Source organism: Phyllobates terribilis, unplaced genomic scaffold, assembly GCF_046119375.1.
Source record: "Phyllobates terribilis strain yellow unplaced genomic scaffold, ASM4611937v1 Scaffold_1__5_contigs__length_1240528914, whole genome shotgun sequence".
NCBI classification, from domain to species: domain Eukaryota; kingdom Metazoa; phylum Chordata; class Amphibia; order Anura; family Dendrobatidae; genus Phyllobates; species Phyllobates terribilis.
In genome coordinates, this window is record NW_027362761.1 from 304,624,447 (window position 1) to 304,650,128 (window position 25,682).

General features: G+C 46.5%; 1 protein-coding gene across 1 annotated transcript in view; it reads left to right on the forward strand.

The window, feature by feature from the left end:
- Window positions 1–205: 205 nt before the first annotated feature.
- Window positions 206–25,682, forward strand: part of LOC141258440 (hydroxysteroid 11-beta-dehydrogenase 1-like protein A) — a 54,857-nt gene continuing 29,380 nt past the window's right edge. Inside the window, exon 1 of the mRNA XM_073673442.1 lies at window positions 206–391. Within this exon, the coding sequence (XP_073529543.1) occupies window positions 307–391 (85 nt within the window). The 5' untranslated portion in view covers window positions 206–306. The remainder of the gene's footprint in view (window positions 392–25,682) is intronic.

The following is a 25,682-nucleotide window of genomic DNA, read 5'->3' on the forward strand; positions in this document are numbered from 1 at the left end:
GGGAAAGATAATGACAGGCAGGGATCATGGCAGTGGGACAGCAGCGGTCAGTGCACAGGGTAACTTACAACTAACTTGCTGTTGCCCCCACTGCAGTCTGGCAGAAGATCCGGGGCTCTGGGCTAAACATTCACGGCTGGGGCCCCAGATCTTTGACACTAGCGACGCCCCCGCCTATGGAGCAGTGCAGATTGGTCAGCCTGGCTGTAGACTTTTACCTGGGAGGAGCAGTTTACCCTGAATGTAAAAGTATCAAGGCTAGAAGAGAAGCAGTCTGCTAACACAAGAAAACAGGTCTCTTGGAGCATGGCAGGGGTGAAGCTGCTGCTGTCCGCTCTGCTTATAGGGCTCTGTGCCTATTACTTTTACAGAACAGAGACCATAAATCCAGGTGAGTAGGTTTATGTATTATGGCTCTAGATTTCATACACAAGTCAATTTTAGTATTCTAGTTAACATGTTGTAGAAAGTTTCTACATTCATATTGAAGCTTACTGCAGGAGAAATACCATGAATAGTATAGTGTATGGGATTGTACCCCTCAATGCATAGCTAAATGGGGATGTAAGTCTAGCTGGTCCTTCCCTCCAGTTTATACAACATTGGAATATTAACCTCTTCCCGACTTGGCAATTTTCCGTCTTTTAGCTTTTGTTTTTTTGCTTCCCTTCTAAAAGCCATAACATTTTTTTTCCATCAATGAAGCCATGTGAAGACTTGTTGTTTTGCGGAATAAGTTATATTTTTGAATGACACCATCCATTTTACCAACGGGATAAATGGGAAAAATATACAAATGCGATGAAGTAAAAGAAAATAAATTGGTTTTTGGGTTTTGTTTTTTTGGTGTTCATTATACAATAAATATAACCTAGCAAATTCTCCAGGTCAGTACACTTATTGAGATACCAAGCATGCATCTTTTTTTAAGAAAAAAAACTCTGAAGTTTGTAAAAAAAAATAAATTTGCATGTCGGCATTTTCTGAGATTCATAATGTTTTCATTTTTTTTCGGTTGACAGAGCTGTGTCGGGCTTGTTTTCTGCAAGGCAAGCTAACATTTTATTGATTTCCTTTTGGGGCAGGTACAACATTTTGATCACTTATTGCTTTTTTTGTAGTGTAGTGGTGCCGGAAAAATGCCAATTCTGCAGTTTTGAGTTTTGTTCTCTTTACGGTGTTTACCGATCGAGTTAATTAATTTTATATTTTGATAGATCTGACCTTTACGGACGTGGAGCTACCTCATACAGTAAATATAAAAAAGTGTAGACATCCTTTGTTGAAATGCTAGGTTTTTGTCATGTAAAAAAAAATCTTACCACGAAGAATCATTTCAGGACTTTTTCCACCTTCAAAAGGAATCTGTCATGACCGTGTACAGCCAACCCGGGTTCCACCCTTTACAAATACCCCTCCCATCTTCAAGCACTCACCTTTTCCCACCAAATAAAAACACTGCATCTATATTTCTTTGGATAAATTTGGCCACAGCGGCCATTTTATTAACAAACAACATTAACATTTTAACAGTGTTATAAAATAAATAAGAAGGGAGGGTTCTTGGAGTTAAAAATAGATCTGGCATAAAATAAACTAAACTCGAACCGCCATATTACCCTCAGCCGTCCATCACCAGCTCAAGGGCACCAATAGCTCCCAGGGTAAAACCCCGTCCAGAGCCCAAAACCAAATGCCAGATCACCCCACTACAATTAACAAACTGCCTGTAATTTTACCAAATTCTTTCCACCGACACTTCTGTACCAACTCCAAGAACCCCACCCCCCGCCAAACACGAACAGACCTGACAACCTCAGGCTCGTGAGTGCCCCAACACCGCCAAAGCCCTCTCAATCCCCTCCTGTATAGCCAATGCCCACAAATCAATACCAATGTCATTCAAGTGCACGCCATCCTTTAACCAAAAATTTCCAACCCCCGCCTCGAGTTCAAAGTGTCGAACGCTCACTCCCCCGTTCCTGGACACAAAACCTGATATGGCTGTATTCAACTTCACTCGCGCCCTATTAATCCCTTTCAATGATCTAGCCTCCCTCCATTTTTGCCTTGGCACAATGTCGGACCAAACCATCAACACCTCAGGAAAGGATGTCGACAACCTTAAAAAATCAAAACGAATGTCCCTAATCAATTCCCTAACCGGGCGAGCCCCCAGATCGTTCCCACCCATATGCACCACCAAAATATCCGGCATTCGGTCCAGACGGGCTGCCTTATGAAATTCAGGAAGCACTCTTCTCCATACCTTCCCTCTAAAGCCCAGCCACTGAACCACCACTTGCTCTCTGCGAAATCTCAATTGCCTACCGTCTGGCCTCACATCCGCCCGCAGTGCCCCCCAGTGGATGAAGGAGTGTCCCAGAATCCATGCTAACAACGGAACACCACCTGCAACAAACAACCACAAGGTATTCAACACTTATCAAGATAAAACGAATCCAGCCCCCCTACCTAATGCCGTACATAAGACAAATAACGATCAGAATTCCACGACCCAATGCGTTTTATCACGTCCTTGCCTAAACCAAACCATCCGCTTCTGACGCCGCATCAATTCTGAAAGAATGTGACCCGTAGACCCTAGGGGAGAGGCCCAACTCCCGAAAACCTTTTTTAAATACTGCTATAAATTGAAAACGTGACAAAAACTCCCCATTTTCATGGCACAATAAGGGACCCATTCGCCCAAGCCAAACCTGCCAGTATGCCGTTAAACATTTTCTTGGGCACATGAAAGCCCCATTTACCTCACCCAATACTACCCGCCTGCCTCTGCCCAATTGATCTGTCTTCCCACGTCTAATCCAAAATTCAATGCCCCTAGCCCAACAGCTCACGTCCTCTGCAAACAAACCCCCAACCCTATTCCTGCTCGGTGCCACCAATTCGCCTAATATCAGTGCACCAAAAATCACCAATGAAAAAGCCAACCTAAACAGTGTAGCTTCAAAAACTGAACAGCGTATCCTATCCAACACCTAAACTCAACCTATCCAAGATGCTAAAAGACACCGGTCTTCATTTATCTAAAACCTTACCTCCTCTCTTAAAGCCCCTAAGTGCTTGCTTCACTAAAAAGGACTTTGTAGCGTCTTTAACCCCTTGCAATTTAAAACCAAACACAAGTCCTGCAACGAATTTGCCAACTTTCGACACAGACCACCCAATTTCCGCTGCCCTACCGACAAGAAACAACACCGCTATCTCTCTATCGCCGTCATTCTCCACCAAGCCCCACTGCAGTATCCAACTTTGCCACACTCGCCACGATGCCTCGTATGATGACCAGGTCTGCCTTGTAATAACGCCCCTTCCAGTAGGCCCCGTAACCAGCACCTCCCGCAGCATCTGTAAAAATCTCACAATCAAAACTGCTCAAAAACTCGTGCTGAATTAACGACCTGCCGTTATAATTTTCCAAAAACTACTTTCAAACCTTCAAATCCTCCGATTGCGGAGGACCTATAAACAAAAAGTCATCCAAATAATGAATGACCGACTGAACTGATGCCAAGTCCCTCACCACCCTTTCCAAAAAGGTACTAAACGTTTCAAACAAGGAACATGAAATTGCACAACCCATTGGCAAACACCTATCCACGTAATATTTCCCTTTCCAAAAACAACCTAACAACGGGATGCTATCCGGGTGAACTGGCAGCAACCTAAAAGCCGACTCGATATCAGTCTTAGCTAGCAACGATCCTGGCCCGTATCTCCGAACCCATTGCACCGCCACATCGAATGATGTATACTCAACTGAACACAATTCTTGCACAATGCCATCATTCACAGAAAGCCCCTTTGGGTGCGACAAATGCTGAATCAAACGAAACTTATTCAGCTCTTTCTTGGGCACAACCCCCAACGGAGAAATAATCACCTCGCTACTCGGTAAATTCTGAAACGGTCCGGCCATCCTACCCAACTCAACCTCTTTTGTCAACTTCACACTAACCACTTCCGGATGAAGGGAAGCCGACATCAAATTCTTAACAGAAAAGGGGACCTCGTGACCAGGAGGAGGAATTCTAAAACCTTCCAAAAACCATCTGAAATTACCTTAGCCTTCAACTGATCCGGATATCTACTTAGAAAGGGGGCCATCTCGTGAAGCCTCACCAGAGTCACCCCCTTGACCGGTACCCACTGGCAGCTTTCCCTTACCCTTTTTAAAGCATTTAGATGCCCCGTGTGAACTTCCGTTACAATGGGAGCACACGTTTTTGAATTTGCAGGAGTTCCCGTACTTACATTGGCCATCATTAAATTGCCAGCAAGTTCCCGTTTCCTTCTTATTACTTTGTGCCCCCTGGCTACCTCCCCCGTGTCCTGCTGATTGGTTCCCACTACTGCTGCTCCCGTGAAAGGACTGCCCATACCTCACCGGAGCCATAACCTTCAGCCACAGCCCTATGTCCTTTTGATCCCATCTAATCTCCGGGCGGACTGCCTTCCTCTGCCGGAATTGCTCATCGTACCGTAACCATTTCTGGCCCTCATAAGTACGGTAAGCCTCCCCAATAGCACCTAGGTAACAAAATAAACCTGAGCAATTATCCGGAGCTTTTTCTCCAATGACGCTAGCCATTATTGCAAAAGCTTGCAACCAACTGACAAACGTCTGAGGAATCAACCTCCACCTACACTTCTCTTCCTCCTCTTTTTTACTGTCGTCCTTTTTTCCCTTGTCCAAATTAAATTTTTCCAGAGGAAGAAGGGAAAAAATTTCAACATATTCATCCCGCCAGATTTTTTTCCTTAACTTCTTTCTTCAAGTGTGCCCCCCAATGGCCCCTCAAAGCACACATATACCTCCCCTTTTGCCCTATCATCCAGTTTTACGGCATCCGCTTTATCCTTTTCTGTCTGCACGGAAACCGATACTCCCGAAGGTGCCCCCTCTACACACACCGTCGACCTTGCCTATTTACTCCCCACCTGCGGCACTACCGGTTGACTAGTTAACCAAGCCCCCACCGGAGATAACCCCGCTTCCCTGGTTTCACCATCGTCTATTCTTGCCAGAAATTGCAACATGCTCGCTAAAATATCCCTGAGCCCCACGACGTCTGACCCACGCCTCCCCCTAACATTTACCCTGCTGGGCCCTGCCAACTGCCTATCCCCTGCCCCATCCGCCAACGACCCCGCGGGCGACAAACCATACATAGATGCATACTCACCAAGCTGCGCAGGTGCTGTGTCCCCGCCAGCTGTACGTCCCGAATCCTGTTGGTTCCTTGAGTCGTCCCGATCCTCTCTGTATTCCGATCGTCCAGACTCTTGCTGCTGCTCAAGGCCCGCGCCCCTGGCCTCCTCGTCACCAGGGGGGACCTGAGCACGTGCTGATGCCTCCGCAGATCGTCCTCCACCTGTCACTGCGCAAGTCCTCCCTGCTGTCCGTGGCCCTGTACGACCTCTGGACCCGGACTCCCCAGCCTGGTCTGTGCTGCCCCGTGGATAACTGCCAAGCAACTCCATGCTGCTGCATGCCGCTCTGCTACCCTGGATTAGGTGACCTGGGCCAGGCAGCAGGTCCTCAAACCGCTGCTGCCTGCCCGTTGACGTGCTGTGCTGTCCTCCCATGCTGCTCAGTCTAACAGGCACCCCGACTGGAACATCGCCAGGTGTGCCTGCCATGCTGCTGGTCCCTCTGGCCCCCTTCTTTGAAAAACGTGCCGCCGCGAACCGCTGCCGGCTCTTATTGCAGGGGACAAAGATATCTCTGCACCGCTTCCTTCCTGTGCGGCCCTGTCGCATATCGCCGGCGCAGGCAATGACGCAGGCCGCACTTCCGGGGCGGCCCCGCCCCAAAACTGATGACTGCATTGGACATATATATACAAAAAATGTGAAAAAAACTGGCGCCAAACAAGGTGGCCGTTAAGGCAGAAAAATACAATCAATGTATATATGCATCGGGAATAAAATATTGCTAGCATGATTAAAAATTTATTAAAAACCGATATAGTTCAATGCAAAAAAAAATATAATAAATAATTTAAAAAATATATATATGTATAATCACTGAAGCGGGAATTGAACCTGTTGTATTGCGATCAACTGGATCATGGTTAGATCCTAATCATGGTACAACCCTCCAAGCCACAGGTGCTCATGTATATTGTGACTGATCTTGTTCTGATAGGAAGTAATAAATGGATATTAGAAGATATATCTAACTTATATGTACATACTAAACAAAATATATATATATATTTTTTTAATTCTTCTTATAATAGAATATGTGATCGTATCTGCAACATGAATAATTTCTTTAGGAGTGTGTCCGTATTATCGGTGTAGTACTAGAGAATAGTCGTGCGCATTAATGTCCACTAGGTGGTATGATGAGCACTGAAAGCATCCAAGGGAATGGTGCAGACTACTGGGAACAGAATGCAATGATCATAAGAAGAAAGGAAACTTAACTCAGTCAAAACCTGGATCAGGACAGTGGATCAAGAACAAGCCAAGACACATGTTCCTGACCATGTAGAGGTAAATTATATTTGTCAGTGCTTTCAAATAAAAACCTCTGATATTTCATTGAGACCCCAAGGTTTCAAAGTATTTAGTTGATATATCCAGTATATCTCTTTCCTATTGAGACCCTGAATTCTATTGGGAGTGGTGCACGGAATATGCTCTATGGGCAGGATTTTAAGACACCCAAAGTCTTTATTGTGATGGATTGCCATATGTCGTGATAAACCATGTTTTAAAAAACCTGTAGCGACATTATGCCTATGAGAATTTAGTCTTTTATGAAAGGGTTGCATAGTTCTACCGACATATTGCTTGGGACATGTGCATTCAATCACATATATGACAAAATCAGTGTCACAGGACATATTACTATTTATTTTGAACCGTTCATTGCTTGATGTGGATGCAGAAGTGTCGGCTCCATGAGTAATATTCATGCAACACATGCAGTTCTTTTTGCCACATCTGGTGATGGTTTTATTCTTATTATTGATCTTGCTACAATCTAGAGTAGAAAGGGTGTGTATCCTACTGGGGGCTAAAATGTTCCTTAGAGTGGGGGCTCTCCTATACACAATGGAGGGTTTTTCTGGGATAATCTTCTTGAGTATCGGATCATTTAACAGAATATGCCAATTCTTCTGCAGAATATCTCTAAATGATTTATGCTGAAAATTGTATGTAGTGATGAATTTTACACAGTGCTCATAGGACATTTTATCTGAATTAGATTTTAAAAGAAGTGAATTCTGGCTACAGGTATCCCTTACCCTTTCAAATGATTCGCCAACAAGATTTTTGGGATAACCCTGTTGTAGAAATTTCTGTTTCAGCATACCTGATTGCTCTGAAAAATCATTTTCAGAAGTGCAATTCCTTCTGATCCTCTGAAATTGATTAAAAGGAATATTACGTAGCCATTTCTGGTAGTGGCCACTGCTGTAGTGGATGTAACTATTCGCATCCACTTGTTTGAAATAAGTCTTGGTGCAAATCCTATTGTTCTATATAAATAAAGTCAGATCCAGAAAATGAATACTGGTGTTATTTGTATCGGAATTGAAGGAAATACCCCAGCAGTTGTGATATAGAAAACTGGCAAGGGCTGAGGGTTCTGCGATGTCCTTATTAAGAATGAAAATGAAGTCGTCAATGTATCTTTTGTAAAATATAATGCCTTCCCAAAATGGACCCCCATAGATGAACACCAGTTCAAATATGCCCATGAAAATATTAACGAACGTAGGTGCGACCTTTGACCCCATCGCGGTCCCTTTGATCTGATGGTAAGTGTGTTGGAGGAAAGTGAAATAATTGTTATTAAGGATGAAAGATAACCCGGATAGAATAAATGATTTGTGGGAGGAAGACAGGCCGGTGTCTTTGGAGATCATATGTTCAACACATAATGAACCAATTTCCCAATCAATATTGGTGTAAAGGGATGTAACATCAAGGCTTAAAAATACAAATTATTCTTCCCATTGGATGTCCTTAGTAAGGTTGATGAGGTGGCTGGAGTCACAAAGGTAACTCCTCAACCTTTTAACATGGGGCTGAAGGAGAACATCAATATACTCTGCTAGATTACTAGTGAGGGAGCCTATACCTGATATAATAGGCCTCCCGGGGGGATTGATAGGGTCTTTGTGTATTTTAGGACGATGGTAGTAAAAGGGCATGCTTGGATTCTGTATCGTGAGAAATTTTCTCTCATTCTCATTAAATAGTCCTTGCTCATTCCCCTTTTTTATCAGTTTTTTATATTCTAAGTTGGTACTTTCTAAAGCATAATGATAAATTTCTTTATAGTAATTAGTGTCATTAAGGATCCTTTTTGCCTCCTCTATATAATCACAATAATCTTCTATTACAATTCCTCCGCCTTTGTCGGCTGATCTAATAATGATGTTTTTGTTCTTTTTAAGATCCGAAAGTGCTTTTTTTTGTTTATATTTAAATTTCAATTTTTTTGAAACATGGGCGTTTCAGCCAGTTTTTTAAGTTCCTGCATAGTGACCTCGCCAAAAGTCTCTATCTGGTGGCTTCTGCTTTCTAGTGGATAGAATCTAGACTTATTTTTCAGATCGGTGTGCACCGTCTCATGAGTCACATCTGTAACTACCGTATTTTTCGGACTATAAGACGCACTTTTTTCCTCCAAAATTTTGGAGGAAAATGGGGGTGCGTCTTATAGTCCGAATGTTGGGGGGGGGTGTATATATATGTGGGGTGTGTGGGGAGTGGTATCTGTGGAGGAGCGGGGCACAGGAGGCAGCAGCAGCCCGCTGCAGCCTACACTGTCCCCGCTGCTAAAGAAAATGAATATTCATGCTCCTTAATAGCAGCACACAGCGTAGCCGCGCTGCAGCTCCTGCTGCTGCCGGAATCGCCTGTGCCCGCTGTTAAAGGGCATGAATATTCAACCTCTCTCCACGCCCATGGGCATGGGGAGGGGGTGAATATTCATGCCCTTTAATAAGCGGGCACACGCTATAGCCAGCAGGAGCCGCAGCGCGGCTACGCTGTGTGCCGGCTATGAAGGAGAGTGAAGTCACTGCTCCCCACGCACACAGTCACGGCATTGGGAGCAGTGACTTCCGGCAGCTGATCTTTCCATGTGAGCCGCGCATGGTAGTGACGTCATGCGCGGCTCACATGGAGAGATCAGTGCGGGCAGACCGGACGCAGCGCTGGAGGAGAGAAGAAAGGTGAGTAGGAGTGTTTATTTTTTTTTTATGTGCCGCATGATGGGGATTAGGGGGACCATGCATACTAGGATGAGGATGAGGGGTGCCATGCATACCAGGATAGGGATTAGGGGTGCCATGCATACCAGGATAGGGATTAGGGGTGCCATGCATACTAGGCTAGGGATTAGGGGTGCCATGCATACCAGGATGGGGATTAGGGGTGCCATGCATACCAAGATAGGGATTAGGGGTGCCATGCATACCAGGATGGGGATTAGGGGTGCCATGCATACCAGGATGGGGATTAGGGGTGCCATGCATACCAGGACAGGGATGAGGGGTGCCATGCATACCAGGACAGGGATGAGGGGTGCCATGTATACCAGGACAGGGATGAGGGGTGCCATGCATACCAGGACGGGGATGAGGGGTGCCATGCATACCAGGACGGGGATGAGGGGTGCCATGCATACCAGGACGGGGATGAGGGGTGCCATGCATACTAGGATGGGGATTGCTGTGCCATGCATACCAGGAAGGGGATTGCTGTGCCATGCATACCAGGATAGGGATTAGGGGTGCCATGCATACCAGGATAGGGATGAGGGGCCATGCATACCAGGACAGGGATGAGGGATGCCATGCATACCAGGATAGGGATGAGGGGTGCCATGTGTAACATACCTGGCGGCGTCCTTGCATGGTGGTCCATCTCCCACTGTGCAAGAGGGCGCACTTGATCTCCTGTCCAGAATGTCTCTCTGGCTTCCCTCCATGCTGTCTGTTTGTGTCTGTTTCTGCTGCTTAAGGGTGGCGCCCGATCACTTCCTGCCTTTTGTACCTGCTGTGGGTCACACCCCTTGTGCGTCCTCAGCCTATTGCTGTCTGTCACTTGGTATATAGCTCAGCAGCTCCCTTCTATCCCTGCCTGAGCATAGTGTTACCTTCAGTGTGTGCTTGCACTCTGAAGGTGCCAGGTCCCGTCTCTTGTCTCCTGCTTTTTGTATCAGTTCCCGTGTCTGAACTGAGTCCTGTATGTCTCCTGCTTTGCGGTATCAGCTCCCGTGTCTGAACTGTGTCCTGTATGTCTCCTGCTTTGCGGTATCAGCTCCCGTGTCTGAACTGAGTCCTGTATGTCTCCTGCCTTGCGGTATCAGCTCCCGTGTCTGAACTGAGTCCTTTCTGTGTTCTCTTGTCTGTCCTGTCTGAACACGCTCCTAGCCTGTTCCTCCTGCCTTCTAGGGGCCGATTACCTAGACCCGTTCCTGTATCTTGTCTGACCTGTCTGAACTCGCTCCTAGCCTGTTCCTCTCGCCTTCTAGTGGCCGATTTCCTAGACCCGCTCCTGTGTCTGGTCTGTCCTGTCTGAACACGCTCCTTGCCTGTTCGTTCCGCCTCTCTGGGGGCCGTATTCCCAGACCCGCTCCTGTATCCCTCTGCAGTGTCGGTCTCCTCCGTACACTCAGTTCCAGTCTGAACTCTCTCCTGTCCTTTACCTGTTTTGCCTCTATGTCCGTTCCCTTCCTTTTTCTGCAGAGTCTGAACTCGTACCTAACTCCTGCTTGTTGTCTCTGCAAGTACTGTGTGAGTATCTGGCTCTGTCTTTCCCTTCCTGTCTGTTCCGTGTGAACAGAGCCCTGTCCTCCCTGCTCAGCCTTGTCTGCACTATAGCTGTGCTTGCCTGTAACCCTCTGCCTGTATTGTTCCTGAGTCCCGGTGTGTACTGGGTCCTATCCCGCCTGTGTTCCTACCTGCTAGTGCCTCCCTGTCTGCACTCTAGCTGTGCTTGCCTTTACCCCCCTGCCTGCATACCCGCCTGCCTGCATACCAGTCGTGCCTGCCTATACCCACCAGTCTGTGTGCCAGCCTACCAGCCTGTTCCTGTATTCCCCTGTGTGGGTCAACAGCCGTGTCCGGGGTCTGTCCTGGAGTAGCACCTGGTCCCTCTGCTCGGTTCCTCCTTGGTGCACTGGCGTCGTATGCCGTCGTGCGACCCTGGTCGGATCGGGTGAATACTTAGTCACGCCCCTCCAGGCATTCACTCTCCGGCACGGTCCAGTGGAATCACTACAATCACACGCACACGCCGCTTAGCCCGGGCGTGTGCATAACAGCATGCTCAGGCCATGGTTCCCGTTGAGCCCCACGGCCTTCGCTCTTTGAGAAGTTTTTCCAGCGAATACATGCATTAAAATAAAATAAATAAATTTTTTTCCCCCTTTAGCTGAGTTCCAGGCGAATTACGCACCCGTCCAGATGGATCTATCAGCCCTCGTTCCTGCGGATCCGCCACGTTACTATGGGGATCCAAGACAGTGTCGTGCATTTGTGGAGCAATGCATGCTACACTTTAAGGCCTACCCTCTCTATTTTCCTTCCGATTGGGCTAAAGTGGCCTTTATGATTGACTACCTAGCGGGTGATGCCTTGAAATGGGTCACCCCCCTATGGGAAGCATGGGATCCTGTCATCCTTGACCTGCAGGCCTTCCTGGTGGCCTTTCGTATGGTCTTCGAGGACCCTAACTCTGAAGCCCCTGCTGAAGCTTCACTTCCCAATATCCCGGAGCAGCCCCGACGGGTAATGTGTGTGGGTAGCGCAATAGTCCTCCAGCCCAATGAGACTACTGCCCACCCAGAATCCTCACAGGGTGACTACGCTTTCCGGAATACTTCTCTCAACCTCAAGAGGCAGTCCAGACGTGCTAGACTTAGAGGCAAGCCGTCACGCCAGGGTCTGTCCTCCCTGAGACCTCCTGACCCCAACCTTGAAGTCCCTACTGAAGCTTCATCTCCCTGTATCCCGGAGAAACCCCAATGGGTAATGTGCGTGGGTAGTGCACCAGTTCTCCTGGCCGAAGAGACTTCTGCCCATCCAGACTCCACACAGGAGAACTTCCTGCACCCGGCATCAGATGCTTCTTTCTCTTTAACCGGTGTGCATGTCCAAGGATGCTCCAAAGCTGTGGTTACCTCAGAGTCTGTGCACCTCTACTACCTGGCGGAGGATCCCCTGTTGCCTCCTGAACCCTCCGGGATACCACTCGATGACAAATGGAGAGAGACTTCTCTACACCCGGTACTCAATACTTTGTCCGCTTCGTCCTGTGAGCCTGACAATGGGTACCCCAAAGTGGTAGTTACCTCCGAGTCTCTACACCCCTCCGACCAGGCGGAGGATCTCCAGTTGTCTCCTGAACCCTTCGGGGTGCTACCTGGTAGCGAAAGGACAGAGACTCTCCTATACTCTGTATCTGATACCTCGCTTGCTTCGTCCAGTGAGTCCGACCTAGTGTACTCTGAAGCAGAGGTTACCCGTGAGTCTCTACACCCCTCTGACCAGGCGGAGGACCGCCAGCTGTCTCCAGAACCCTTCGGGGTGCCACCTGGTGGTGAATGGACAGAGACTTTCCTATACTCGGTACCCGATACCTCGCCTGCTTCCTCCAGTGAGTCCGACCTAGTGTACTCTGAAGCAGAGGTTACCCGTGAGTCTCTACACCCCTCCGACCAGGCGGAGGATCTCCAGTTGTCTCCTGAACCCTTCGGGGTGCTACCTGGTAGCGAAAGGACAGAGACTCTCCTATACTCTGTACCTGATACCTCGCTCGCTTCGTCCAGTGAGTCCAACTTAGTGTACTCCGAAGCAGAGGTTACTCCTGAGTCTCTACACCCCTCCGACCAGGCGGAGGACCTCCAGTTGTGTTCAGAATCCTTCGGGGTGCCACCTGGTGGTGAATGGACAGAGACTTTCCTATATCCTGGATCTGATACCTCGCTTGCTTCGTCCAGTGAGTCCGACCTAGTGTACTCTGAAGCAGAGGTTACCCGTGAGTCTCTACACCCCTCTGACCAGGCGGAGGACCGCCAGCTGTCTCCAGAACCCTTCGGGGTGCCACCTGGTGGTGAATGGACAGAGACTTTCCTATACCCGGTACCCGATACCTCGCCTGCTTCCTCCAGTGAGTCCGACCTAGTGTACTCTGAAGCAGAGGTTACCCGTGAGTCTCTACACCCCTCTGACCAGGCGGAGGACCGCCAGCTGTCTCCAGAACCCGTCGGGGTGCCACCTGGTGGTGAATGGACAGAGACTTTCCTATACTCGGTACCCGATACCTCGCCTGCTTCCTCCAGTGAGTCCGACCTAGTGTACTCTGAAGCAGTTGTTTTCTCTGAGCCTCTGCACTCTTCTGACCCGGCGGAGGACCTCCAGTTGTTTCCTGAATCCTCCGGGATACCACCAGATAACAAAGAGACAGTGACTTTTCCTCATTATGTACGTGATAACCCGTCTATTTCTTCCTGTGAGCTTGACAAGATGTACCTCGAAGCAGAGATTACCCTTAAGTCTCTGTCCCCCTCCAACCCAGTGAACGACTGGCCCTCGAATTCCCTGCGGAAGATTCTGGCAGGCCTGAAGAAGAGGGGGCGTAAGGGGGGAGGTACTGTAACATACCTGGCGGCGTCCTTGCATGGTGGTCCATCTCCCACTGTGCAAGAGGGCGCACTTGATCTCCTGTCCAGAATGTCTCTCTGGCTTCCCTCCATGCTGTCTGTTTGTGTCTGTTTCTGCTGCTTAAGGGCGGCGCCCGATCACTTCCTGCCTTTTGTACCTGCTGTGGGTCACACCCCTTGTGCGTCCTCAGCCTATTGCTGTCTGTCACTTGGTATATAGCTCAGCAGCTCCCTTCTATCCCTGCCTGAGCATAGTGTTACCTTCAGTGTGTGCTTGCACTCTGAAGGTGCCAGGTCCCGTCTCTTGTCTCCTGCTTTTTGTATCAGTTCCCGTGTCTGAACTGAGTCCTGTATGTCTCCTGCTTTGCGGTATCAGCTCCCGTGTCTGAACTGTGTCCTGTATGTCTCCTGCTTTGCGGTATCAGCTCCCGTGTCTGAACTGAGTCCTGTATGTCTCCTGCCTTGCGGTATCAGCTCCCGTGTCTGAACTGAGTCCTTTCTGTGTTCTCTTGTCTGTCCTGTCTGAACACGCTCCTAGCCTGTTCCTCCTGCCTTCTAGGGGCCGATTACCTAGACCCGTTCCTGTATCTTGTCTGACCTGTCTGAACTCGCTCCTAGCCTGTTCCTCTCGCCTTCTAGTGGCCGATTTCCTAGACCCGCTCCTGTGTCTGGTCTGTCCTGTCTGAACACGCTCCTTGCCTGTTCGTTCCGCCTCTCTGGGGGCCGTATTCCCAGACCCGCTCCTGTATCCCTCTGCAGTGTCGGTCTCCTCCGTACACTCAGTTCCAGTCTGAACTCTCTCCTGTCCTTTACCTGTTTTGCCTCTATGTCCGTTCCCTTCCTTTTTCTGCAGAGTCTGAACTCGTACCTAACTCCTGCTTGTTGTCTCTGCAAGTACTGTGTGAGTATCTGGCTCTGTCTTTCCCTTCCTGTCTGTTCCGTGTGAACAGAGCCCTGTCCTCCCTGCTCAGCCTTGTCTGCACTATAGCTGTGCTTGCCTGTAACCCTCTGCCTGTATTGTTCCTGAGTCCCGGTGTGTACTGGGTCCTATCCCGCCTGTGTTCCTACCTGCTAGTGCCTCCCTGTCTGCACTCTAGCTGTGCTTGCCTTTACCCCCCTGCCTGCATACCCGCCTGCCTGCATACCAGTCGTGCCTGCCTATACCCACCAGTCTGTGTGCCAGCCTACCAGCCTGTTCCTGTATTCCCCTGTGTGGGTCAACAACCGTGTCCGGGGTCTGTCCTGGAGTAGCACCTGGTCCCTCTGCTCGGTTCCTCCTTGGTGCACTGGCGTCGTATGCCGTCGTGTGACCCTGGTCGGATCGGGTGAATACTTAGTCACGCCCCTCCAGGCATTCACTCTCCGGCACGGTCCAGTGGAATCACTACAATCACACGCACACGCCGCTTAGCCCGGGCGTGTGCATAACACCATGCATACCAGGACAGGAATGAGGGAGCCATGCATATGACGCGCCCCCTGGGCTGTTTGTGTAGGGGAATACCCGGAGCCGGGTCTCTGTGTAATGCTGTGGGTTGTAGTTTCCGTGGCGGCGACCCGGTCCCGTGGCTCAGGGTGGTCAAACCAGTGGCAGTCTATTTATGTGGTTTTTACGATTAAATGTCCGACTACGGCACCCGTGGATTGCGGTCACTGAGAACCACCGCTGCGGGGCAGACTGCTGAGGCTGATGTTGTGTGCGCAGCAGAGGGTAGTATAACTCCCCACGGGAGGAGTATAGCCTCAGGGCAGTGAGTGCAGATGATGGGGGTGATGGTGCGCGGCAGCAACAGTAATGACTCAGAGTCCCGTGATGGGGTCCTGGGTCTTTACTCACAGTTTTACACTCCAAGCCACTTCTGCAGATAATGGCTGCCCACGTGGTGCTGTGCTCACCAGGTGAGGGGCTCGGCCAACTCCCAGGTATCTTTGGAGTGCTTTTCAGGACCCCCTTCGTGTGTCCTTTCTCTGGCCTGTCGCACCCCACAATTGACCACGTTTCTGTCCAGCTGCCTCGGGCCTTGGCGGGCAAACGTATGTTCTGTTTCCCTGGGTCCTATGTGGTGCCTTCCTAACGGGTGTAGTGAGGGGCCATGCACGTACAATGCCACGGCCTCCGGTTACTAGCTGAGGGTAGTTGCTCTCCTCCACTAGATGAGGGATCCGGTTCCCTTTTCTTGGCCTGACCCCCCTACTCTGGTAGCGGCGGGCGTGCGGTGGCGGCTGGCCGGTTCGCATCCCTGGGGTCCCTTCAGTCTTCTCCTAGAGCTTCCTCCGTTCTTCTCCCTTCCTTCCTTCTCCTCCAGGCCCAGGCCTTAAGCCTTGGCCTGCCTGCGGAGCAGAGCCCATGCAGAGCCCCTGCTCCCAGCCTCCTTCTCTCTCTTCTCTCACTCACTGAACTCCCTTGATCTAAGATGGTGCCCACTTTATATATCTCTCTATACAGTGCACCCGGGATCTACTCTCCCCACCCACACACTACCGGGTTCCCCCTTCCTAGGTGTTCCCTCCCCCCACTCCAGCCAGGAACAGGGACAGTTGTGCTCACACCCGGGAGCATTGTCGCCCTGTCCCCCGGAAATGTGGTGTAGTGCATGTGGGTGTTAGGGTCCTGAGCCATACTCCATCCTTACCTGGAAGTGAGATATCACACCTCTGGGTGAGATGCAATACCTCTGTCGCGACCGAACCCTCGGGGCGCTACACATACCATGGTAAGGATGAGGGGTGCCATGCATACCAGGATAGGGATGAGGGAGCCATGCATACCAGGATGGAGGGGTTCCATGCATACCAGGATGGGGATGGGGACCACGTATAAAAGGATGGGGGGGCATATATACCAGGATGGGGGATATTGTCAGAATTGGGGGACATTACCCCTACACCAGTGTCAGCAGAAGACCCCCTCCCCCTTAAAAGTGCATCATGAACACATTTTTGGCTTAAAATTATTTTTTATTATTTTCCTCCTCTAAAACCTAGGTGCGTCTTATGGTCCGGTCCGTCTTATAGTCCGAAAAATACTGTAAGTCTGTGTTAACTTTGTCCGGTTTGATAGTAAAGTGTCTTTTTAAAGTAAGCCTTCTAATAAAGGCTTGGAGGTCCAAAAATATATCAAAATCCTTAAATTTGTAGGTGGGACAAAACGATAACCCTTTGGACAGAAGGGAAATTTCATGTTCATTTAGCGTATGCGATGATAAGTTAAATACGTTGGATTTTACTGATTTGCTCAGCTCAGCTAGTTTACTAATCTTTTTTTTGTTTTTGTGACTACAAATTTAAGGATTTTGATATATTTTTGGAACTCCAAGGCTTTATTAGAAAGCTTACTTTAAAAAGACACTTTACTATCAAACCGGATAAAGTTAACACAGACTTAGTTACAGATGTGACTCATGAGATGGTGCACACCGATCTGAAAAATAAGTCTAGAAAGCAGAAGCCACCAGATAGAGACTTTTGGCGAGGTCACTATGCAGGAACTTAAAAAACTGGCTGAAACGCCCATGTTTCAAAAAAATAGAAATTTAAATATAAACGAAAAAAAAAGCACTTTCGGATCTTAAAAAGAACAAAAACATCATTATTAGATCAGCCGACAAAGGCGGAGGAATTGTAATAGAAGATTATTGTGATTATATAGAGGAGGCAAAAAGGATCCTTAATGACACTAATTACTATAAAGAAATTTATCATTATGCTTTAGAAAGTACCAACTTAGAATATAAAAAACTGATAAAAAAGGGGAATGAGCAAGGACTATTTAATGAGAATGAGAGAAAATTTCTCACGATACAGAATCCAAGCATGCCCTTTTACTACCATCTTCCTAAAATACACAAAGACCCTATCAATCCCCCCGGGAGGCCTATTATATCAGGTATAGGCTCCCTCACTAGTAATCTAGCAGAGTATATTGATGTTCTCCTTCAGCCCCATGTTAAAAGGTTGAGGAGTTACCTTCGTGACTCCAGCCACCTCATCAACCTTACTAAGGACATCCAATGGGAAGAATCATTTGTATTTTTAAGCCTTGATGTTACATCCCTTTACACCAATATTGATTGGGAAATTGGTTTATTATATGTTGAACATATGATCTCCAAAGACACCGGCCTGTCTTCCTCCCACAAATCATTTATTCTATCCGGGTTATCTTTCATCCTTAATAACAATTATTTCACTTTCCTCCAACACACTTACCATCAGATCAAAGGGACCGCGATGGGGTCAAAGGTCGCACCTACGTTTGCTAATATTTTCATGGGCATATTTGAACTGGTGTTCATCTATGGGGGTCCATTTTGGGAAGGCATTATATTTTACAAAAGATACATTGACGACTTCATTTTCATTCTTAATAAGGACATCGCAGAACCCTCAGCCCTTGTCAGTTTTCTAAATCACAACTGCTGGGGTATTTCCTTCAATTCCGATACAAATAACACCAGTATTCATTTTCTGGATCTGACTTTATTTATAGAGAACAATAGGATTTGCACCAAGACTTATTTCAAACAAGTGGATGCGAATAGTTACATCCACTACAGCAGTGGCCACTACCAGAAATGGCTGCGTAATATTCCTTTTAGTCAATTTCAGAGGATCAGAAGGAATTGCACTTTTGAAAATGATTTTTCAGAGCAATCAGGTATGCTGAAACAGAAATTTCTACAACAGGGTTATCCCAAAAATCTTGTTGGCGAATCATTTGAAAGGGTAAGGGATACCTGTAGCCAGAATTCACTTCTTTTAAAATCTAATTCAGATAAAATGTCCTATGAGCACTGTGTAAAATTCATCACTACATACAATTTTCAGCATAAATCATTTAGAGATATTCTGCAGAAGAATTGGCATATTCTGTTAAATGATCCGATACTCAAGAAGATTATCCCAGAAAAACCCTCCATTGTGTATAGGAGAGCCCCCACTCTAAGGAACATTTTAGCCCCCAGTAGGATACACACCCTTTCTACTCTAGATTGTAGCAAGATCAATAATAAGAATAAAACCATCACCAGATGTGGCAAAAAGAACTGCATGTGTTGCATGAATATTACTCATGGAGCCGACACTTCTGCATCCACATCAAGCAATGAACGGTACAAAATAAATAGTAATATGTCCTGTGACACTGATTTTGTCATATATCTGATTGAATGCACATGTATCAAGCAATATGTCGGTAGAACTATGCAACCCTTTCATAAAAGACTAAATTCTCATAGGCATAATGTCGCTACAGGTTTTTTAAAACATGGTTTATCACGACATATGGCAATCCATCACAATAAAGACTTTGGGTGTCTTAAAATCCTGCCCATAGAGCATATTCCGTGCACCACTCCCAATAGAATTCAGGGTCTCAATAGGAAAGAGATATACTGGATATATCAACTAAATACTTTGAAACCTTGGGGTCTCAATGAAATATCAGAGGTTTTTATTTGAAAGCACTGACAAATATAATTTACCTCTACATGGTCAGGAACATGTGTCTTGGCTTGTTCTTGATCCACTGTCCCGATCCAGGTTTTGACTGAGTTAAGTTTCCTTTCTTCTTATGATCATTGCATTCTGTTCCCAGTAGTCTGCACCATTCCCTAGGACGCTTTCAGTGCTCATCATACCACCTAGTGGACATTAATGCGCACGACTATTCTCTAGTACTACACCGATAATACGAACACACTCCTAAAGAAATTATTCATGTTGCAGATACAATCACATATTCTATTATAAGAAGAATTAAAAAAATAATAATAATAATTTTTATTTTGTTTAGTATGTACATATAAATTAGATATATCTTCTAATATCCGTTTATTACTTCCTATCAGAGCAAGATCAGTTGCAATATACATGAGCACCCGTGGCTTAGAGGGTTGTACCATGATTAGGATCTAACCATGATCCAGTTGATCGCAATACAACAGGTTCAATTCCTGCTTCAGGAAATATACATATATATATATTTTTTTAAATTATTTATTATTTTTTTTGCATTGACCTATATCGGTTTTTAATTAATTTTTAATCATGCTAGCAATATTTTATTCCCGATGCATATATACATTGATGGATACTCAAATTTATGCCTTTTTATTGATTGTATTTTTCTGCCTTAACGGCCACCTTGTTTGGCGCCAGTTTTTTTTCACATTTTTTGTATATATATGTCCACTCCTTACCTTACCTGACACAAGCTATGCACTGATGAAGTGGACAGGACGTCCACGAAACGCGTCTTATTTTAGCTTCTAAATAAATGGATTCTTAACCAAGCACTGGGTATTGCATCACTTCGTTTGACCCGGAGGAGCGCAGAATCATTGGCAATTAAGGGGAAGGGGTCATAATTAAGGGTTTATAAGGGGCAGCTGGTTGGGCATTCAGTCCTTTGGAAGTGCATTGAGGTGAAGGGTGCATTGCTGGAAAAGGAAAAATTAAAAACTCTTTAAATCTCTTAGTTTGCGAGTGTGAACGAGCTGCGTGTGTCCGGAGCGTAAGTGCGAACGAAAGTAAGTGTGTGACTTGTTTTTCAGTGACTTTGGATTCAGGGAGTTTGGAAGGGAGGACTTTGGACTGAATTGCTGACTGTATTTCATTAATTTCTTTACTTTACTTTTTACTTAACATTCTGTATATTGCAATCCCCATTAGGAAATGAGCTCCATTATTGACAATGCTATCCAGTGTACATCTTGCCACATGTATGTATTCCTTGAACAGCCGGTCAAGGTTGCTTACTGCTGCGCGAGATGTGTGCACGTTGTGCGTTTGGAAGCCCAGATACTGGATCTAAATGAGCAGCTGACAATACTGAGATCCATTCACAACATGGAAAGGAGTCTGCTGCTCACTAAGCAGCAGCTCACTGGGGTAGATGTGGGAGAGGGTGGTAGTCGGGAGGTGCAGGACAGTGAGGTCGCTAGTTGGGTGACAGTTAGAAGGGGTGGTAGAGGGAAGAGTGCCAGGGAGGCTAGTCCTGATCTGGCACACCCCAATAAGTTTGCAAAGTTGGCAGATGAGGGGAGTGACGGTACAGGGGTAGCACTACTGCAGCAAGGCATGTCCCCTGAAAGCCGGAGGAGTGTCAGCTCCAGTAAAGAGGGAAATAGGAGAGTAGGGCAGGCCAGGCAGGTGCTGGTAGTGGGGGACTCAATTATTAGAGGAACAGATAGGGCAATCTGTCAAAAAGACAGGGATCGTCGAACAGTGTGCTGCCTACCTGGCGCTTGAGTCCGGCACATCGCTGATCGGGTTGACAGATTACTGGGAGGGGCTGGTGAGGTCATGGTGCACATTGGCACAAATGACAAAGTTAGAGGTAGGTGGAAGGTCCTTACAGATGATTTCAGGGAATTAGGCTGCAAGCTGAAAGCAAGGACCTCCAAGGTGGTATTCTCTGAAATACTACCGGTACCACGTGCCACGCCAGAGAGGCAACGGGAGATTAGGGAGATAAATAAGTGGCTCAAGAACTGGTATAGGAAGGAGGGATTTGGGTTCCTGGAGAACTGGGCCGACTTCTCAGTTGGCTACAGACTCTACGCTAGGGACCGGCTGCACCTTAATGGGGAGGGTGCAGCTGTGCTGGGGGAGAAAATGGCTAGAAGGTTGGAGGAGTGTTTAAACTAGGGATTGGGGGGGAGGGTATTCATTTTATAGGTGGGGAAGATAGTGCAGATAGCGACCTGGGCACAAATAAAGAAATTGTGGGTGGGGTTAGAACAGTCAATAAAGTAAGAAGGAATAGAGGTACAGAGAAATACATAAAATGCATGTACACTAATGCCAGAAGCCTCACCAACAAAATGGAGGAATTAGAATTAATTTTGTTGGAAAATAATTATGACATGGTAGGGATATCTGAGACGTGGCTGGGCGAGAGCCATGACTGGGCAGTTAATCTACAGGGCTATAGTCTGTTCAGAAATGACCGTACAAACAAGCGAGGGGGGGTGTGTGTTTATATGTAAAATCATCCTTAAAATCTGTCTTGCGGGAGGATATATGTGAATCTAATGGAAATGTAGAGTCCCTGTGGGTGGAGATAAGGGGAGGGGGAAAAAATAATAAAATACTGATAGGAGTTTGTTATAAGTCTCCAAAAATAATGGAAGTAGCGGAGAATATCCTCGTAAAGCAAATAGATGAAGCAGCGACTCAAGGAGAAGTCATTATTATGGGAGACTTCAACTACCCTGAAATACATTGGGGGACAGAAACATGTAGTTCAAGCAAAGGAAATAGGTTTTTGACTACTATGAGAGACAATTACCTTTCACAACTGGTTCAGGACCCAACAAGAAGGGGGGCACTGCTAGACCTAATATTAACCAATAGGCCAGACCGCATATCAAATATACGAGTTGGGAGTCACTTGGGTAATAGTGATCACAAAATAATACGTTTTCATGTAACCTTTAATAAGATGTGTAGTAGAGGGGTTACAAGGACACTAAACTTCAGGAAGGCAAATTTCCAACGGTTAAGAGATGATCTTAGTGCAATAAACTGGGACGATATCCTGAGACATAAAACTACACAAAGCAAATGGGAGACATTTATTAACATCCTGAATAGGACCTGTGTACAATATATACCCTATGGGAATAAACATGCTAGAAATAGGAGGAAACCACTATGGCTAAATAGAGCTGTAAGGGGCGCAATAAGTGACAAAAAGAAAGCATTTAGAGAACTAAAGCAAGTAGGTAGTGATGAGGCATTAAATAAATATAGAAAATTAAATAAATTATGTAAAAACCAAATCAAGGCAGCAAAGATTGAGGCAGAGAGAATCATTGCCAGAGAAAGTAAAAATAGCCCCAAAATATTCTTTAACTACATAAATAGTAAAAAACTAAAAAATGATAGTGTTGGCCCCCTTAAAAATAGTCTGGGTGAAATGGTGGATGAGGATGAGGAAAAAGCCAATATGCTAAATGATTTTTTTTCAACCGTATTTACACAAGAAAATCGCATGACAGAAAACATGATTAGTGATAACAAAAATTCTCCAGTAAATGTCACTTGCTTAACCCAGCAGGAAGTACGGCGGCGTCTAAAAATCACTAAAGTTGACAAATCCCCGGGCCCGGATGGGATACACCCGCGAGTACTGCAGGAATTAAGTAACGTCATAGATAGACCATTATTTTTAATCTTTAAAGATTCCATAATAACAGGGTCTGTACCACAGGACTGGCGTATAGCAAATGTGGTGCCAATATTCAAAAAGGGGACAAAAACTGAACTTGGAAATTATAGGCCGGTAAGCTTAACCTCTACTGTGGGTAAAATCCTGAAGGGTTTCCTAAGAGATGCTATACTAGAGTATCTGAAGAAGAATAACCTCATGACCCAATATCAACGTGGGTTTACGAGGGACCGTTCCTGTCAACGGGGTGGATTAAGAGTAGCAAGGGCCCCGGGCAGTTTAGAAGGCGCGGGCCCCCCCCCCCACCTGATTTATCACGTGACATGTCACATGATCCCCTGTGATAGATCATGTGATAGTTCACGGGAAATTAATTTGGCACAATATTAATTGTGCTGCCTCATCTGAGAGCAGCACAATATTGGGGCAGATACCCTGATTCCAGCGATGTGTCACTTTTTCAGCTGCTTGTTGTCATTTTGAGAAAATCACCGTTTTATCTGCTGCAGATCTAGCAGCTCTCTGAATGCTGCGCTCTGTATAGCCCCACCCACACCACTGATTGGCAGCTTTCTGCCCATGCTCAGTGTACACAGAAATCTACTGATCAGTGATGGGGGTGGGGTCCTACAGAACTTACTAGTTATCTAGTGATAATTACCTTCTGACAAATCAATGATTTTATCAAAACAACACTAAGCAGCCCAGTAAGTGACACATTACTGGAATCAGTGCCTCTAACCCTACATTATGCTGCTCTCAGATTAGGTGGCAAAAACCCGATGACAGATTCCCTTTAAAGGAGCTGTAAAGACAAAAAAGTTTGTATTAAAAAAAATACAAGCCATTTGTGAAATTAACTTTTTTTCATTGTTAATTCACATTAGACTGTATCTTCAACACTTTTGTCAGCAGGTCTTATTACAGACTCTGAATAGGGCAGCTCTCTCCCTCTCCCTCAGCAGAAAGTCACAGCATGGTTAAAAAACGGGATCTTTTATGATTTTCTCATAATAAATAAAAAAGGACATGCAAGTCCTCCAAACTATTTTCCGTTTTTCTATAGGGGAGGTCCTAAATCTTTCTTGTTCTTTAGTTGATCACATGTCAAAAAGGCAAAGCATTTACTATGAACTCGCCTAAAAAAATATACACTTCGAGAGTAATATCATCATCTGCATGTAAATATTCCTTGACTCTAAGGGCTCGCTCACACTGTCGTATAACACGGCCGAATGCTATGTGATGTTTTATCGGATAGGACTCGGCCCTATATATATAGTTATACTATGGGACAGTGCAGATCTGCTATTATTGGCATGAGAAAATAATCTCAATCGATATTCGGACCATGTGCACCCATACAAGTCTATGGGTGCACGTAAAACATTGGACTGCACTCGGATGTCGTCCAAATGCAGTCCGATGAACACTCACAGAGACTATGGAGAAGATGGAGAAATTAAGTTCTCCATCTTCTCCATATCTGTGCTGCGAGAGAATCGGATCACACTCAGTTGAAGCTCTGACAGAGTTTGAGCCGAGTGTCATTAGCATAATTGGCCCTATTCTCTTGCATGAGAGAATATATGGCTTAGTGAGTGGACCCTAAAACTGAATAGTAGTGACGGACAGGCACCTCACAAGCGGGATCCATGTAGCTCTCAGATGTCATGTAGGTAGGTCTTCATTCCATGGGGTAGGGCTTAATTTCAAGGTATATAAAAAAATAGACTTCAAATAAAAATTAAATGAACACAAAAAGCACTAATTGAATTATTTTTTTCGTATTTATGTTTGCAGCCCCTTTAAAAACCCTTTGAGGACCAAGGCACATATATGTCCCATAGTTTTAAACTGGAAAAAAATTTGATTGAATAAAATTTAAGGTCCTCTAAGGTTTAAGTAGGTCATAAATTCATATGAATACATGCTCATACAATTGCACATGCCATAAGATGAAGAAGAACAGAATCAAAAATATGACATTAAGTGGAGCACTTACAGGTATTCAAGGTGAAAGAGACCAGCAAAGGCATCGTCTCGAATGACAGTAAATGAGTTAGAATTCAGCAAGCTGAAAATGAAGACAGCAGGTTAGAAGCGAACCAGACTTTATGGTGCTCAGAATTAGTCAAGCAGAATTTATTGACTGCTCTTGCAAAGCACTGAGACTCCCGCTGTGTATTGATGGCGCCGTGCGGCCTCCCGCTGTGTATAGATGGCGCCGCGCGGCCTCCCGCTGTGTATAGATGGCACCGTATAGATGGCTATGTGCGGCCTCCTGCTGAGTACACGTGTATAGATGGCTACGTGCGGCCTCCTGCTGAGTATAGATGCCGCACGGCGCTCCCCCCAGAGACAGCAGGAGGCCGCACAGCGCCATCTATACTCAGCGGGAGGCCGCACGTAGCCATCTATACACAGCAGGAGGCCGCACGGCAACATCTATACTCAGCGGGGGGCGCACGTAGCCATCTATACACAGCGGGGGGGCGCACGTAGCCATCTATACACAGCGGGGGGCCGCACGGCACCGTCTATACACAGCGGGGGGCCGCACGTAGCCATCTATACACAGCGGGGGGCCGCGCGTAGCCATCTATACACAGCGGGGGGCCGCACGGTGCCCCCCCCAGAGACATCAGGAGGCCGCACGGCGCCAACTATACTCAGCAGGAGTCCGCATGCAGTCATGCACAAACATATACAGACACGCATAAACACATTTGAAACACAAAAATACATACAAACAGACATCACACAATGACATCTGCCCACACACAAACACACACACATACACAGACAGACATCACACACACACGCCTGCCCACACACACACAC